This window comes from Somniosus microcephalus, chromosome 3 (genome assembly GCF_052327205.1).
Source record: "Somniosus microcephalus isolate GS21.2 chromosome 3, FLI_Smic_1.0, whole genome shotgun sequence".
Taxonomy (NCBI): Eukaryota; Metazoa; Chordata; class Chondrichthyes; order Squaliformes; family Somniosidae; genus Somniosus; species Somniosus microcephalus.
This window is the reverse complement of record NC_140989.1, coordinates 327,899,794-327,912,965: the sequence shown is the minus strand read 5'-3', so window position 1 is coordinate 327,912,965 and position 13,172 is coordinate 327,899,794. Positions and strand designations below refer to the sequence as shown.

The window sequence follows — 13,172 nt, the reverse complement described above, 5'->3', positions numbered from 1 at the left end:
GGGTGAGGACAGAATCGTACTTGGTTGTGATGGCCTCCACAGTGGAATAGTCTCCTGGCACTCACTGTCTGGGCTCACATATGACCATTTGGGCAATGTACCACAGGGCTGCTAGTTGCAAGGAACCGTATTCAGACACAAGTCAGTGCCTTCAAGAGAAAATTCCCAAAAAAGAGAAGGGAAAAAATCAATAAGCAGTGGTTGGAAGGATGCCATGCTTAGGTTTAAAATGCATAGAGCCAACTGGTCCTTAAGCAGAAATAGGGTCTTATTGCAGTTATTCTTAATGTGTGGGTTTTTATCACTATAAAATATGACACACTGGAAGCCATGTCAGCGTATATCAGAGACACTTCAAATCACCAGGAGTTGACCTTTATCATTAGTTGCACACACAATATTTATATTGAACACACTAAGAAAGTAGGTGTTAGCACTGAGAGTACAAGATTGTGCTAACAGGTTGGCTCTGTTTAATAAACGCCTCCAAGTGAACTTCAGGGTTTCATTTCTATGGGAAAATATTTTAAGGATTTTTTTTATAATAAGGAAAACAAACATGCTTTTCTCTTTTTTTCTTCAATTGGATTCATTCCAGTGTGTGCAGGAGAAATGTTTCTGTAAATGCTGGAATTACTTATCAGGCTGATTTCCATCAGTCTGCAGCTGTATTGTACAAGGAGTCAGATTCTGGGCTTCTGACAGATGGAGAGTTATGGGAACAAGCTGTTTGGTGATAACTGACACCCAGATGCTGATTGCGAGAAGATCTGAGGCCTATGAAACGCCTGCTTGGAAAGGGAATTGGGTTGTGATGGGGTGAATAACAAACGTGGACGATGTTTCACTGAATCCCAAGGTTGTAGTCCCTTTGGCTGTGGCAGCTTAGGTGGTGAATGACGGGAACTTTGCTGTGCTCTAGAGACCATGTGATCTCACCTGACCTTTGACCATAATGATCTTTGGCATCTGCGACCATTATTCTAAGCTGTCAAGACTCAAAAATAATCTATTTTATACACGTTTAAAAGGAGCACCCCAAGAAAAAGAAAGATCACTGCGATGGATTGTCAAATTTGGATTCGCATAAACCCTGTCAAATAACTTGGATAGCTTCAAGACATACCTCAAGTTTATGTTTCCTCTTTTGACAAGACGCGATAAGTCAGATGAAACCAGAGGAAGCTCCACAGGAATGTGGAATTCTCTGATGTTTTTTAAATTCTGGTTTCAAATTAAAATTTTCTCAAATTGTTTGTTTGTTCAAATTGAAAGCACCTATTGAGATTTGTAACTAACCTAAATATATAATTGCAAGTGTCTTCAGTTTTCATTTAAACGTACTACAAATGCGGGTTTTTTATTGTGAGTTATTCACCCCCCTGGGTACATTATGCTCTTTCTTTTCCCCCTTGGCTTACTTGACTTCTTAGTCTCTTCAAGGCCAGACACCAAGCCGTTACAAGTGGATCTTTTGAACAATCACCAAAAGGCCCACAAGACTGGTCTGGGGAAGACTCTTCAGTCAATTTTCTGTCTCCCAACAGCACGGTTGAGATGGGAACTCAGTGGAGTGGAGCAAATAACCCTGCACTGGTATTCCAATGTGCTGAGCCACAGTTTCAAGCCTTAACTGCAGCCTTTTTAACTGAAGGAACCTGTGAATATTTGTTCTCAACATTTTCTAGTTACAGGTTCCTTTTTCTTAAAACGCTACAAATTATTATTTTTTTAAAATACAGATACCTGTGGTATTGTAACAAATGCATCAGGAGACTGCAACTGCTTGGCGTCTTGATAGCAAAATGATACTCCTGACAAGATCAGTGAGAGACCAGATCAACAAGATTGATTCTTTAAAAGAATTGTTGTAAGATTAATTTGGACATTTGTTTTGGAACGTACCTCTTTTTCACAGTTTTATTGATATTAAAACTAGGAGTCACCATCAGCATCCTTTAACAACAAATTCTAGTTTTCCTGATGGTTTAGTGGGTGAATGAAGTAGGCAGTGTGTTATTGAGCAATATAGAGCAGGAAGTTGCCCAAGTTGATCCACGGTCTGTTTTTGAGCTAGCAGTGTCAGCCAAGGCAGCCACAAAGAGCCTCCGTGTCCTCAGGGTTTCCACTCTTGTGAGAGAATGTCGGCAGGCTGTTCCTTCAGCCCCTACCTTCACCCAGTGTCCACACACGGGCATCTTTCAGCTTGAGGCTTTGTGTAACAATCAGTAGTGGGAACCTTGGCTGATTTTTTTTGCCCCCTTTCCGAACCCAGATCATTGAGGTCAATTGTAACATATCAACTGCTACCCTGGTTTAGATCAACCAACTCACCACAGGCCAGAAATCAAATCCGGAACCTTCTGCTCCATATGGCTCAGTTACACACTTCATTTACCAACTAATCCTCAGAAACCCTGACTGAGCAATTCTGAGTCTTTGAATTTTAGAGGGATTTTCTTCACTACCAAATGAAGGTCTTAAAATATTTGTTTTCAAACTTTTTAATGTACATGTTTCAATGATGCAGTGATACTGCTATTTTTAGCTTCTTGTTTTAACTTTTTCTTGAAGGTAGCTCACCAGACTGTGCCTCAGAATTCCTCCCAAAATATCCACGCCTTTTCCACCACCACCCTTAATGACATCATGAAGTCTTTTTCCGATGTCAGTGCTATCCGCGTTGCTGGAGGGTACTTGCTAATGGTGAGCATGTTTTTACTTCTGGATGTATGTTTAGAGTTAACATCACGTTAGGGTGCCTCTGAACATAATGTCATCCACAAAAAAGTAATCTACAGGCACAGGGCGTACAGTTTTGTGGAAACTCATCTTTCACTTCTGCAACCTAGTTTTAAATTATGCTCAGATTGATGCTGTAAGGGGAATAATCAACAATGGCAGTGACTGTGTTTATATATAGGATATAATAATACATATGCTGAAAGTGTTGCAAGGCAAAAACACATTGAACAGTTCGGAAGACATCATTAGCCATTTATCCAAGTTATCTGAACCATCAGATTTGTTACATTCTTAAAACGCCGTCTAGTCTGTGTATTTATCTTTAACAATATATTAACATTTCATATTAGTACGCCCTTCCTGTCTCAACTTTTCCATTATAAATTCCAACATCCATCCATATTTATAATAATGGAATCTGGCTATGTAAATGTACCATGCTGTAATTACACCTTTCTGCCGGTGGTGGCGCTGCAGTGCGTCATGTTTGCATCTCCCAGCCCCTGAGCCTGTACTGCAGAGGAGCCCCGATGTGTACATTTGGCTATTTAACTAAATAATAATATAAAATTGAAGCAATAGATAAAAATAAGGACAGATTACATGACTTTAAAATGGGGACTGCACTGAATGATGTCTGCCTGCTAACCCACTTCACTTTGGTCTTGACTTTTCATGTGTAAGGCTTGAGGAAATTGGCTAGTTTTATATACTGTATGTGTGCTTGTTCAGGCTCACAGGTATCATTGAAAAGAAAGAACGAACTTACATTAACAGAGCACCTTTTGTGTCCTCCGTACATCCCAACGTGCTTCACAGAATTACTTTTACGTGTAGTCGCTGTTGTTATGTATATAAACGTGGCAGCCAATCTCCAGACAGCAAGGCACCATAAACAGCAAATGAAATAAATAATCAGTTCATCTGTTTAGGTGGTGTTGGTTGAGAGATAAATATTGGCCAGGACACGGGGAGAGCTCCCTCCTCTTCTCAGTGCCATAGGCACGAGTGGCTGGGGCCTCAGATTAACACCTCATCCAAATAACATCTCCAACAATGCAGCACTCCCTCAGTACTGCATTAAAGTGCTGGTGTACATTACGTGCTCAAGTCATCGAATGGTGCTCAAACCCACCACCTGCTGACCCAGAAGTAAGGGTGTTGCCACTGAACTAAGCTGATACTTGGTGGCCGTCATATTTTATTCTATGTTAAGCAAGATATTTGTTTCCGCCAGTAGTGGACATCACGGTCGATAGTGACATGTGGCAGACTCTTACCAATAAATCACCTGATTTGAATTGAAACAATATTGTACCATCCAATTTGAACTCCAGTGACATTGAAGGAAAGAACTTGCATTAATTTAGCACCTTTCACAATCTCAGGACATCCCAAAGCGCATCCCAGCCAGTGAAGTACTGTCAAAGCGTAGTCACCTGTAATGCCGGCCCTTACCTGAAGCATTAACTTGTCTGTTCTCTCCACAGAACCTGACTGGCCTGCTGTGCGTTTCCAATTTTTGTTTCTGCTGCACTCTTTGTTTGTTGTATGTTGATCAATTCTTTTTCTTTTCTGACTCCATTAGTTGGCGTATGCTTGTGTGACCATGCTGAGGTGGGACTGCTCAAAATCCCAAGGGGCTGTGGGTCTAGCTGGAGTCCTATTGGTGGCCCTGTCCGTAGCTTCAGGACTGGGGCTGTGCTCCCTTCTGGGCATTTCCTTCAATGCTGCAACTACCCAGGTACATCATTCTTGGCTTCCATCCCTATCTCTCACTTCTTTCCCCCTCCCCGCAGGATCACAACTGAATATTTCTCAATTGAGTTAATTGTCATTGTTGGAGGAGGGAAAAAAGTCATCTGCTTTTGTCATTGAAGGAATTAAGTACATTTTATGCAGAACAGATTTTGTTTGTAATAATAAATCCCAAATATTAATCATTTCTTTCCATCTCCTGGCTCTAGGTATTACCATTTCTGGCTCTGGGCATTGGTGTCGACGATATGTTTCTCCTGGCTCACGCATTCACTGAGACAGGTCAAAATAAGAACATTCCTTTCAAGGTAAAGACCAAACTTTGCTTAAAACTGGAATACACCATTACTTTACTCCTTTCCTGTTATTACACTGGGGTAATCAGGGGAACATTATAAAAGAGTCTTTCTACAAAGCTGATAGAGTATGTTTCTTTGTCAACCAGTTTGAATGGGTTGATAAATTAGAAGAAATCGGGAATCTAACCTATTTACTTATAGTCAAGAGCCGCTTTTATGTTCGCCTTAAAGTGCTTGTGCCACCGGTTTCTGACACATATCTTACACACTTGGTGGTGACCCTAATGTAAATGTGCTGAATTCACATGGCTTGAAATATATTTTACTGGGTAGCAAAAGTTCAAATTTAGTGAATTAAGCAGATTCACATTGGGATTGCTGCTGGATTCCACAGCCAACATAAAAGCATCAAAACTTTGTTAAGTTTGGAGTTGATTAAAAAAAGATTTCTACACATGTGAGGTGTACGTATTTGCAGACAGTGTGAAAGTGTATGTTTGTGTGTGTGCGCACTTGCTCAGTCTTGCCCACAAGTATGATCGAACTTTGCAATTTGAAACATTTCTGTCGCTTTTCACTGATTATTTTAATTTGTGCTAAAGGACAGGACAGGAGAGTGTTTGAGGCGGACAGGGACCAGCGTTGCCCTCACATCCATTAATAACATGATCGCTTTCTTTATGGCTGCCCTGATTCCCATTCCTGCACTTCGCGCTTTTTCCTTACAGGTAGGTGAATCGTATAAAGTGCCTTGATTGTATATAAAGTGCTGAGTATATTGGTTTTGCCTTTTTACAGCAATCTGCAATATGTTTGTGTATTTGTGTTGGGTGGGGGTGGGGGGGGGTGGGGGGTCTGGGCAAGCTGGATGAGGGTGGATTAGGGCCTCTAAATTCTTTTGCTCCAGGTGTTGTACGCTTCTTTGAATTTACCTGCACCGCCCCTGTTGCCTACCTGCAGATGTCTGCTGCAGAAGGGGCTTAACTATCTGCTAAACAACAAGGTAGCTTGTCATTAGGATTGTGGGAGGGGTGGGGTTTGGCTTCTTGAAAGGTAAGAGAAAAAAAAGTGATGAATTGATTAAAACCTTTTGCAATTAAAAGAAAAAAAGTAGCAGTTTTGAAGGATTGGCGCAGCGCCAATATAATTTCTTGTTTTCCTTGGCATTGCACACGATTTGGAAAGTCACACCTGTAGAGCCATCTTTAGACGAATGAAAGGCGCTCAAGGAAACCAAAATTCGGGCGCAGTTTTTTCCTTTTTAAGTCTCTTCCCCCTACAAAGCATGCCATTCTCCACCTGAGAAGGTCAGATGGCTGAATGGCTCCCCAGGGGGTGCCCATGGACCAGCTGCCGGTTGGTTGCAACCTACTGTTGCAGTGGTCCCCAATGTAAAAAAAAAATTGCTGCAAATGTTTTTTTTTTAAATGTAACTTCATGCCGGCAAGAAGCCCTTTTGGAAACTACCTACTGCAGTTAAACTGTTGGCTAACACAAGTGAATCAATTGGAGCCAAGTTGGAGGCTGATTTAAAATGCCCCAGAGCTAACATAGTTCCCTAGATAAATAATGTTCAATTTAAAAAGGACACTTACAGACATGTTAAAAGAGGGCTCTAAAACAAAAGCAAAATACTGCGGATGCTGGAAATCTGAAATAAAAACAGAAAATGCTGGAAACACTCAGCAGGTCGGGCAGCATCTGTGGAGAGAGAAACAGAGTTTGTTTCAGGTCGATGACCTTTCATCAGAAGAAGTTCGAAAAATAACAGGTTTTAAGCAAATACAAAGCCAGGGGAAAAGGCGTGAGGAAAGAGCAAAAGGGAAAGGTCTGTGATGGGGGGAAGGCAGGAGTGATTAAATGACAAAAAAGATGATGGGGCAAGGCAAAAGGGGGTGGTAATGGGACAAGTAAGGAAACAAAAGATGTGTCCAGAGGAGATATAAATGATTACAGCAGAACCACTACCAGCATCTGCTGTCCGAGAAAAAGGGAGCGGTGGCTATGATGTAAAGTTGTTGAATTCAATGTTGAGGCCGGAAGGGTGTAAAGCGCCTCATCAAAAGATGGGGTGACCGCTTTGCTGAACCCCTCCGTTAAGTCCGCAAGCATGACCCTGAGCTTCCAGACGCTTGCCACTTTAATTGTCCATCCCACTCCCACTCTGACCTCTCTGTCCGCGGCCTCCTACACTGTTCCAATGAGGCTCAACACAAGCTTGAGGAACAGCACCTCATCTGACGCGATGTGTGACAGCGAGCTTTGCAGCCTGCGACTCCACATGTGTAGCAATGTCCCCCAGTCTCCGGCTATAAGCACAGGAGGAAGAAGTAGTCAATGTTCAATAAATCTTGAGTTTTATTTGAAAGGGCAGTCATTTTTGTCGAGATAACATTATGTGTGAGTGATGTGAAACATTTCAACGTGACTTACTCATTTTTTAAGTTTAGATGCAAATTTATTTTTTTGGAGAAGGTGGCTTCATTTTTTTTAGCATCTAACATCCTCCAAATAAATAGTCTTATACCCAATCACGCCCTTTTGGAATTGATACTAAAATTGGATTACTATCTATTTCTTCAGAGGGATTAAATGATACTTTATTTTCATTTGTAAAATTGTCTTTGAGAGGAGGGCTGGGAAGGATGACAGTCATGTGGTAGGAGTGATCAGTAAATGAAGAGCAAGCTCCATTCCCTTTATAAATGGTCTTTTTTGGGGGGAGGAAAGGCTAAGGAAAATATCAATATATATTGATATAATAATAAATTAAATTTCCATTGAGTAATGATTATTTTCCTCTCCTACGTCACTCCTGAAAGCAATGTATTTATTTACATATACTGAATGCTGTTCTATTGAAAACACAGTCCCACTGGCCTACTGTAACTGGTGACTTGGCAGAGCCTGGGAGTCGCTGATTGAAAACAATACAATGGGAATTAAGCAGCAAGAACCTGACAGGCTCGAACACTGGGCCAGCCTGCAAGCAGGCCTCCAAGTTGCACAGCCAAGGTAGTTGGCATAAATGATGGGATATATCATCTAGACGTCAGCTCCAGCTATGTGATCTGCCTGAGCTTACTGGGTGGTCTGGGAGATAATAACGTATTATAATGTCTGCCTCAGGCAACCCCACCCCCCCCTTTTTCACTTACATCAGACTGCTGTGACCATTAGGAGCCTCCTTCACATTAATGTTTATGTGGAGGAGGGGTGTGGAGAAGGGGGGCATTTTGGGGAGGGGGATTTCTTGCTTCAAATCCTTTAGTGATTTAATATTTTCTTTGGCTTAATACGTGGATTTAGTGAGGTCTGGAAGTGGGTTGTAGTACAACTCAGTTAAAGCTAGAAATATCTTGGTTAGAAATCAGAAACTGCTGTTCTCTGAACACTTTGCCTGAGGCCTAGGGCCTACAGTGAAGCTATAGGTTTACAACTGTGCCTCTTCCATATCTTAAAGGGACACTCTTAGCTGGTAAGCAGTCTTGCAAGACAGCACAGCACTTAGTAAACTAAGTAAGAGTGGAGTAAGCAGCCAGCACCAATTGTATTTGTCACTATAGAAGTATAATTTTTACTTGGAAAAGTTAGTAAGATAAATAATGCCAGATACAGTGTGGAGGTGCCTCTCTTGCCAGTATAGGGGCATAGCAGTAGAGTTTTCATGGTGGGCTGTTGATTTTCCTCAGGAATGGAAGCTTCTCCCCACACATCCCCCATCCCACCAACCTTCAAGAGCTTTTCAAAGTCCTAGTTTTGCAGATTTTGAAATTAAGCCAGCAGTCTGCAATTGTACTAGAATATTATTAATATCTCCTGTTCCTGCCCCTCACAGGCTGCGATAATTGTGGTGTTTAATTTTGCCATGGTGCTCCTCATCTTTCCTGCCATTTTAAGCCTGGACCTTCACCGGCGGGAAGATAAAAGGCTGGATATTTTCTGCTGCTTTTCCAGGTGAGGCTTGCTTTTATCGTAAAGTTCTCGGATACAATTGTCACCCACTGCGAGGGCCAAGTGGTGGTGGACTAAAGGGCCGGACTACAAAGGGAAAGAAAGAAAGACTTGCATTTATATAGTGCCCGTCACAACCACCGGACGTCTCAAAGCGCTTTACAGCCAATGAAGTACTTTTGGAGTGTAGTCACTGTTGTAATGGAAAGATAAGAAAGATGTAGGAATTTGTGCCCATGCTTACCAAGACACGGTGGGGGTGAAATTGGTCAACACCAATAGTGCAAAAAGTGCTAAAGTGAATAAGGATTTGGTAGTATAGTGGTTATGTTACTGGACTAGTAAGCCAGAGGCCTGTACTAATGAGTTCAAATCCCACCACGGCAGCTGGGGAATTTAAATTCAGTTAATTACATTTTTTTAAAAATCTGGAATAGAAAGCTAGTATCGGTAATGGTGACTATGAAACTACCGGATTGTCGTAAAAACCCATCTGGTTCACTAATGAGGGAAATCTGCTGCCCTTACCTGGTCTGGCCTATATGTGACTCCAGACCCACAGCAATGTGATTGACACTTAACTGCCCTCTGAAATGGCCTAGCAAGTCACTCAGTTGTATAAGGTAACTCACCACCACCTTCTCAAGGGCAATTAGGGATGGGCAATAAATGCTAGCCTTGCCAGTGATGCCCACATTCCCAGGAATGAATATATTTTTTAAAAGCCGCCCGTTTTGCACTGCGCCCGATTTTTCTCTTCATTGAACAATCTGGCACGGTGTATAATGTGCTGCCGATCCGCTATCAACTGTTCTGCGCTATTGGTGTTCACTGATTTCACCCCTGTTGGCAAGGTCATCAAGGAAGGGGAGAAGGAAAAACCAGGAGGGCTGGAAATTTCTCTTAATACCTGATTGCTGAATTGCTTGGGACTCATTGTCTACCTGCCCTTTAAACCAGGGAATGGTACAATAGCAGTATGTGAAGACGTCTTTATTTTCTTGTAATAATAATCAACAATCTCAGTCATTAGCATCCATCATGACAGCTGTTACCTACGAAGGGATAAAAATGGGACAAAGCTGCTTTCAGCAACCGTAAAATGGATATGTAGGAGTGATTTCAGGGCAATAATTTCACTTCAGGAATTAATTCAGGGGATAGTTAGAAATAATTCGAGCGAGTTTAGTTCTCATGGTTTATGATGATGTCTGAATTCCTCAATAAGATTACTAGCTCATAATCATTCCCAGGCATGCATTGTTGCTATTCAATGTTTTAATATATATCATAATGTGTAATAATATAGGTATAGGATGGATTATATGTGAACAAGTATCTTGTTTTCCAGTCTCTGCTCAACAAGAGTGATTCAGGTCCAACCACAAGAGTTTGCAGATGCAAATGATAACCATAACTTCCATCCTTCTCCGTATGGTGGGCCAACGTTTACCCACAGTACTCAGATCACCACCACAGTGCAGGCCTTCACCCAATGCGATCCCACCGGGCAGCACATTGTCACCATCATTTCTCCAACTTCGCGGATCTCTTCGACTCCTTCTGTCATCGTGCCTCCAGCAGACCACATTGGCTCCCAGGGTATGGACCCCACTAGCTCAACTAGGGACTTGCTGGCCCAGATGGATGAGGTGAAAGCCGGCAGGGACTGTGTTCAGATGCCCTTTGTCAAATGGAATCTGGCGGATTTTGCACGGGACAAGTACGCTCCACTCCTCCTCAAGACGGAATCTAAAGTAAGCAATTTGTAGCTATGTTTCTATTCCTTCTATGTATTATTTTGCAGATCATGTCTCCCCTGCCCCCCCGCCCCCCACCAATGGCTCAGTGGGCATTTAAATGCACCACACAATATGGCACTGAGCCATACAGACTGAAAAGGGTTGATCACTGGCTTGTGCTCAGTTATCTAATTTCATGGCAGAATGGGAGTGGGGACCCACAATTAACCTGAGTGTCACCGGGGGAGTGTTCTCATTCTTGAACGTTATCTAGTAAATCTTTGGGTGTGGTCAGGAGTCGGCTCAGCTGGAAAGATTTCCACATGAAGATTGGCCACTTGGACAAGGCACTGGAAGCATGCTGGGATCTGTGTAATGACACCATAGCATGAGTCACTGCCCTCAGCGGGCGAGATAGGGAATAAATTGGTGGTGGGGGGGAGTGCTGGAAATGGAATGGTTTTCACCATTTTTGTACCAAGCGTTAGTATCAGGCACTGCCTGCTCAGATATTGCATGGGTTAGATACAAGGTTAAGCTCTCACCCATCTCTGACCCAACAATGATACTGAATTCTTCTCCCTGAAATCGTAAATGTGGTGGTGGGAAGGTAAAGAGAAGAGAGAACACTCTACACTGAAAATTCTCTGCACAATATTCTCCTAACCCAAAACTCAGAAGAGCACCATTTATTGCTCCAATGTGGCCTCTCTTGGGTGAGACTGAGACTGTCACATTAGTACCAATTACAGCCAAATAGTTTTAAGCAGTGACCACTGGCACTGATTTGACCCTGCCCTTTACTTCAGTGAGGATACATAAGAACATAGATACAGGAGTAGGCCATTTAGCCCTTTGAGCCTGTTCCGCCATTCAATGAGATCATGGCAGATCTGCGACCTAACTCCATATACCAGTCACAGTCAGCGAAGATGCCTTTCATGATCTATATTTAAACACCGGTCCCAGTGGTAAAACGACTGTCCAACCAAATGCCAACTAACTCCATGGGGGAAAAATTCAGTTGGTTTGTGCCTCCCGTTAGCGCCTTAAGAGGGCGCCAATGGGGTGCAAAGCAACTAGCGCCCGGGCGCGGCGATGTTTGCGCTGCTCGCGAAATTAACTAGACATTTTGCGCGGCGCTAAACACTACCGCCACAATCTCCTGCGCCGGCAGATCGTGACGTCAGCCAAGTGTGCAACGCCCCGTTAGCGCCCCGGACTGGATATTGAGTGGCGCCCCCTGCCTTACTGCCTGCTGCCAGCAACGACAGGTTGAGGGGAGCGTTTTGCTGTCAGAAAGGGACTGGGGGAGCGCTATTTAAAGGCGACCGCTTCCTGCCTTTTTTTGTCGGTGACATTTTTGCACCACGCATTCTGAGAGAGAGAGAGGGAGACTTCTGGAGAGATTCAACGCTGTGTGAAGGAGTTTTGAGTACTGAGCAGCACTTTGCAGGTTTATTTTGATTTGCCCTTCCTTGCTTCGCCAGCGCTCTGAGGTAGCGCCTCGCTCCTCGGCCTTTGCGCCTTAAGACAGGTGTGAAGTGCCTGATTTAGCGCTCCAATCACCTCCAGGGGCAATAAAAGCCAAGTTTGCTGTCTGAGGCGATAATTAGCGCCAGGCGCTAAACTTTGCACACGGCCGATAATGGCGCCCCAAACGGGACGATACTGAATTTTTCCCCCCATGTGTCTTTCAATTAAAAAAAAATATATATTATACATTATTATTATTTTTCCTCTTTACACCTTCCATTTGCCACATACCAATTTTCAACTGGTGATTTGGTCCCAGACCTCCTTAATGCTGATTTACAACCTGTAGTATGAGAGCTGAACTCATTCGTCACCTTTACCTCCTAAGGAGGCTGAAGGGATGTAACCTGTCACCCCTGATCCTCTCTAACTTTTACCGCTGCACAATAGAGAGCATCCTGACGAACTGTATCACAGTATGGTATGGCAGCTGTAGCTACTATGACCGGAAAGCCCTGCAGTGGGTAGTCAAAACTGCCCAACGCATTACCGGCACCCGGCTACCGACCATAGAGCACATATACCAAAAATGCTGTTTACGGAGGTCACGGTCCATCATCAAAGACCCTACCCACCCCAGCCACAGTCTGTTCGCCCTCCTGCCATCTGGGAGATGCTACAGATGCATTCGCACCCGTATGACCAGATTTAGGAACAGCTTCTTTCCCAGGGCTGTCATCCTACTGAACTCCACAAATAAACTCTAAAACCTGCACATCTTTATTATGGTTATGTTTATGTTAATGTATTACAAGCCAAATGTATGTTGAATGTTTAAATGTCTTAATCTAAATGTACACTCTCGGGAGCCGCAAGCCTACATTTCGTTGTACTGCACTTGTGCACTAACAATGACAATAAAGTTGATTATGATGGATTATGATGGTTATGATGGTTCCTGTGATAGACACTGATATCAGGCACCTGGCCTTTGGGGAAATCACTGAACGTGACTCTGTATCCTGCCACTTGGTGCCAACCATGACCTTATGATTTCATCACTCATTTGTAAATCCCTTTCTTTGCCTTCCTGTCTCGGCATTGTCTTCCTTTGGCTTGTCGGGAGAATGGCTGTGGACTTTCACAACATGCTTGCTGCTTCATTATAGAAATGTTGTCCAAGGACAAATAATTCTAG

General features: G+C 43.1%; 1 protein-coding gene across 1 annotated transcript in view; it reads left to right on the top strand.

Annotated features, from left to right (window-relative positions):
• ptch2 (patched 2) overlaps window positions 1–13,172 on the top strand; it is a 127,008-nt gene that overhangs the window by 66,558 nt on the left and 47,278 nt on the right. The window contains exons 9-14 of the mRNA XM_085983125.1: window positions 2,575–2,706; window positions 4,334–4,489; window positions 4,713–4,811; window positions 5,405–5,530; window positions 8,641–8,759; window positions 10,108–10,513. Coding sequence (XP_085839251.1) covers window positions 2,575–2,706; window positions 4,334–4,489; window positions 4,713–4,811; window positions 5,405–5,530; window positions 8,641–8,759; window positions 10,108–10,513 — 1,038 coding nt within the window. The remainder of the gene's footprint in view (window positions 1–2,574; window positions 2,707–4,333; window positions 4,490–4,712; window positions 4,812–5,404; window positions 5,531–8,640; window positions 8,760–10,107; window positions 10,514–13,172) is intronic.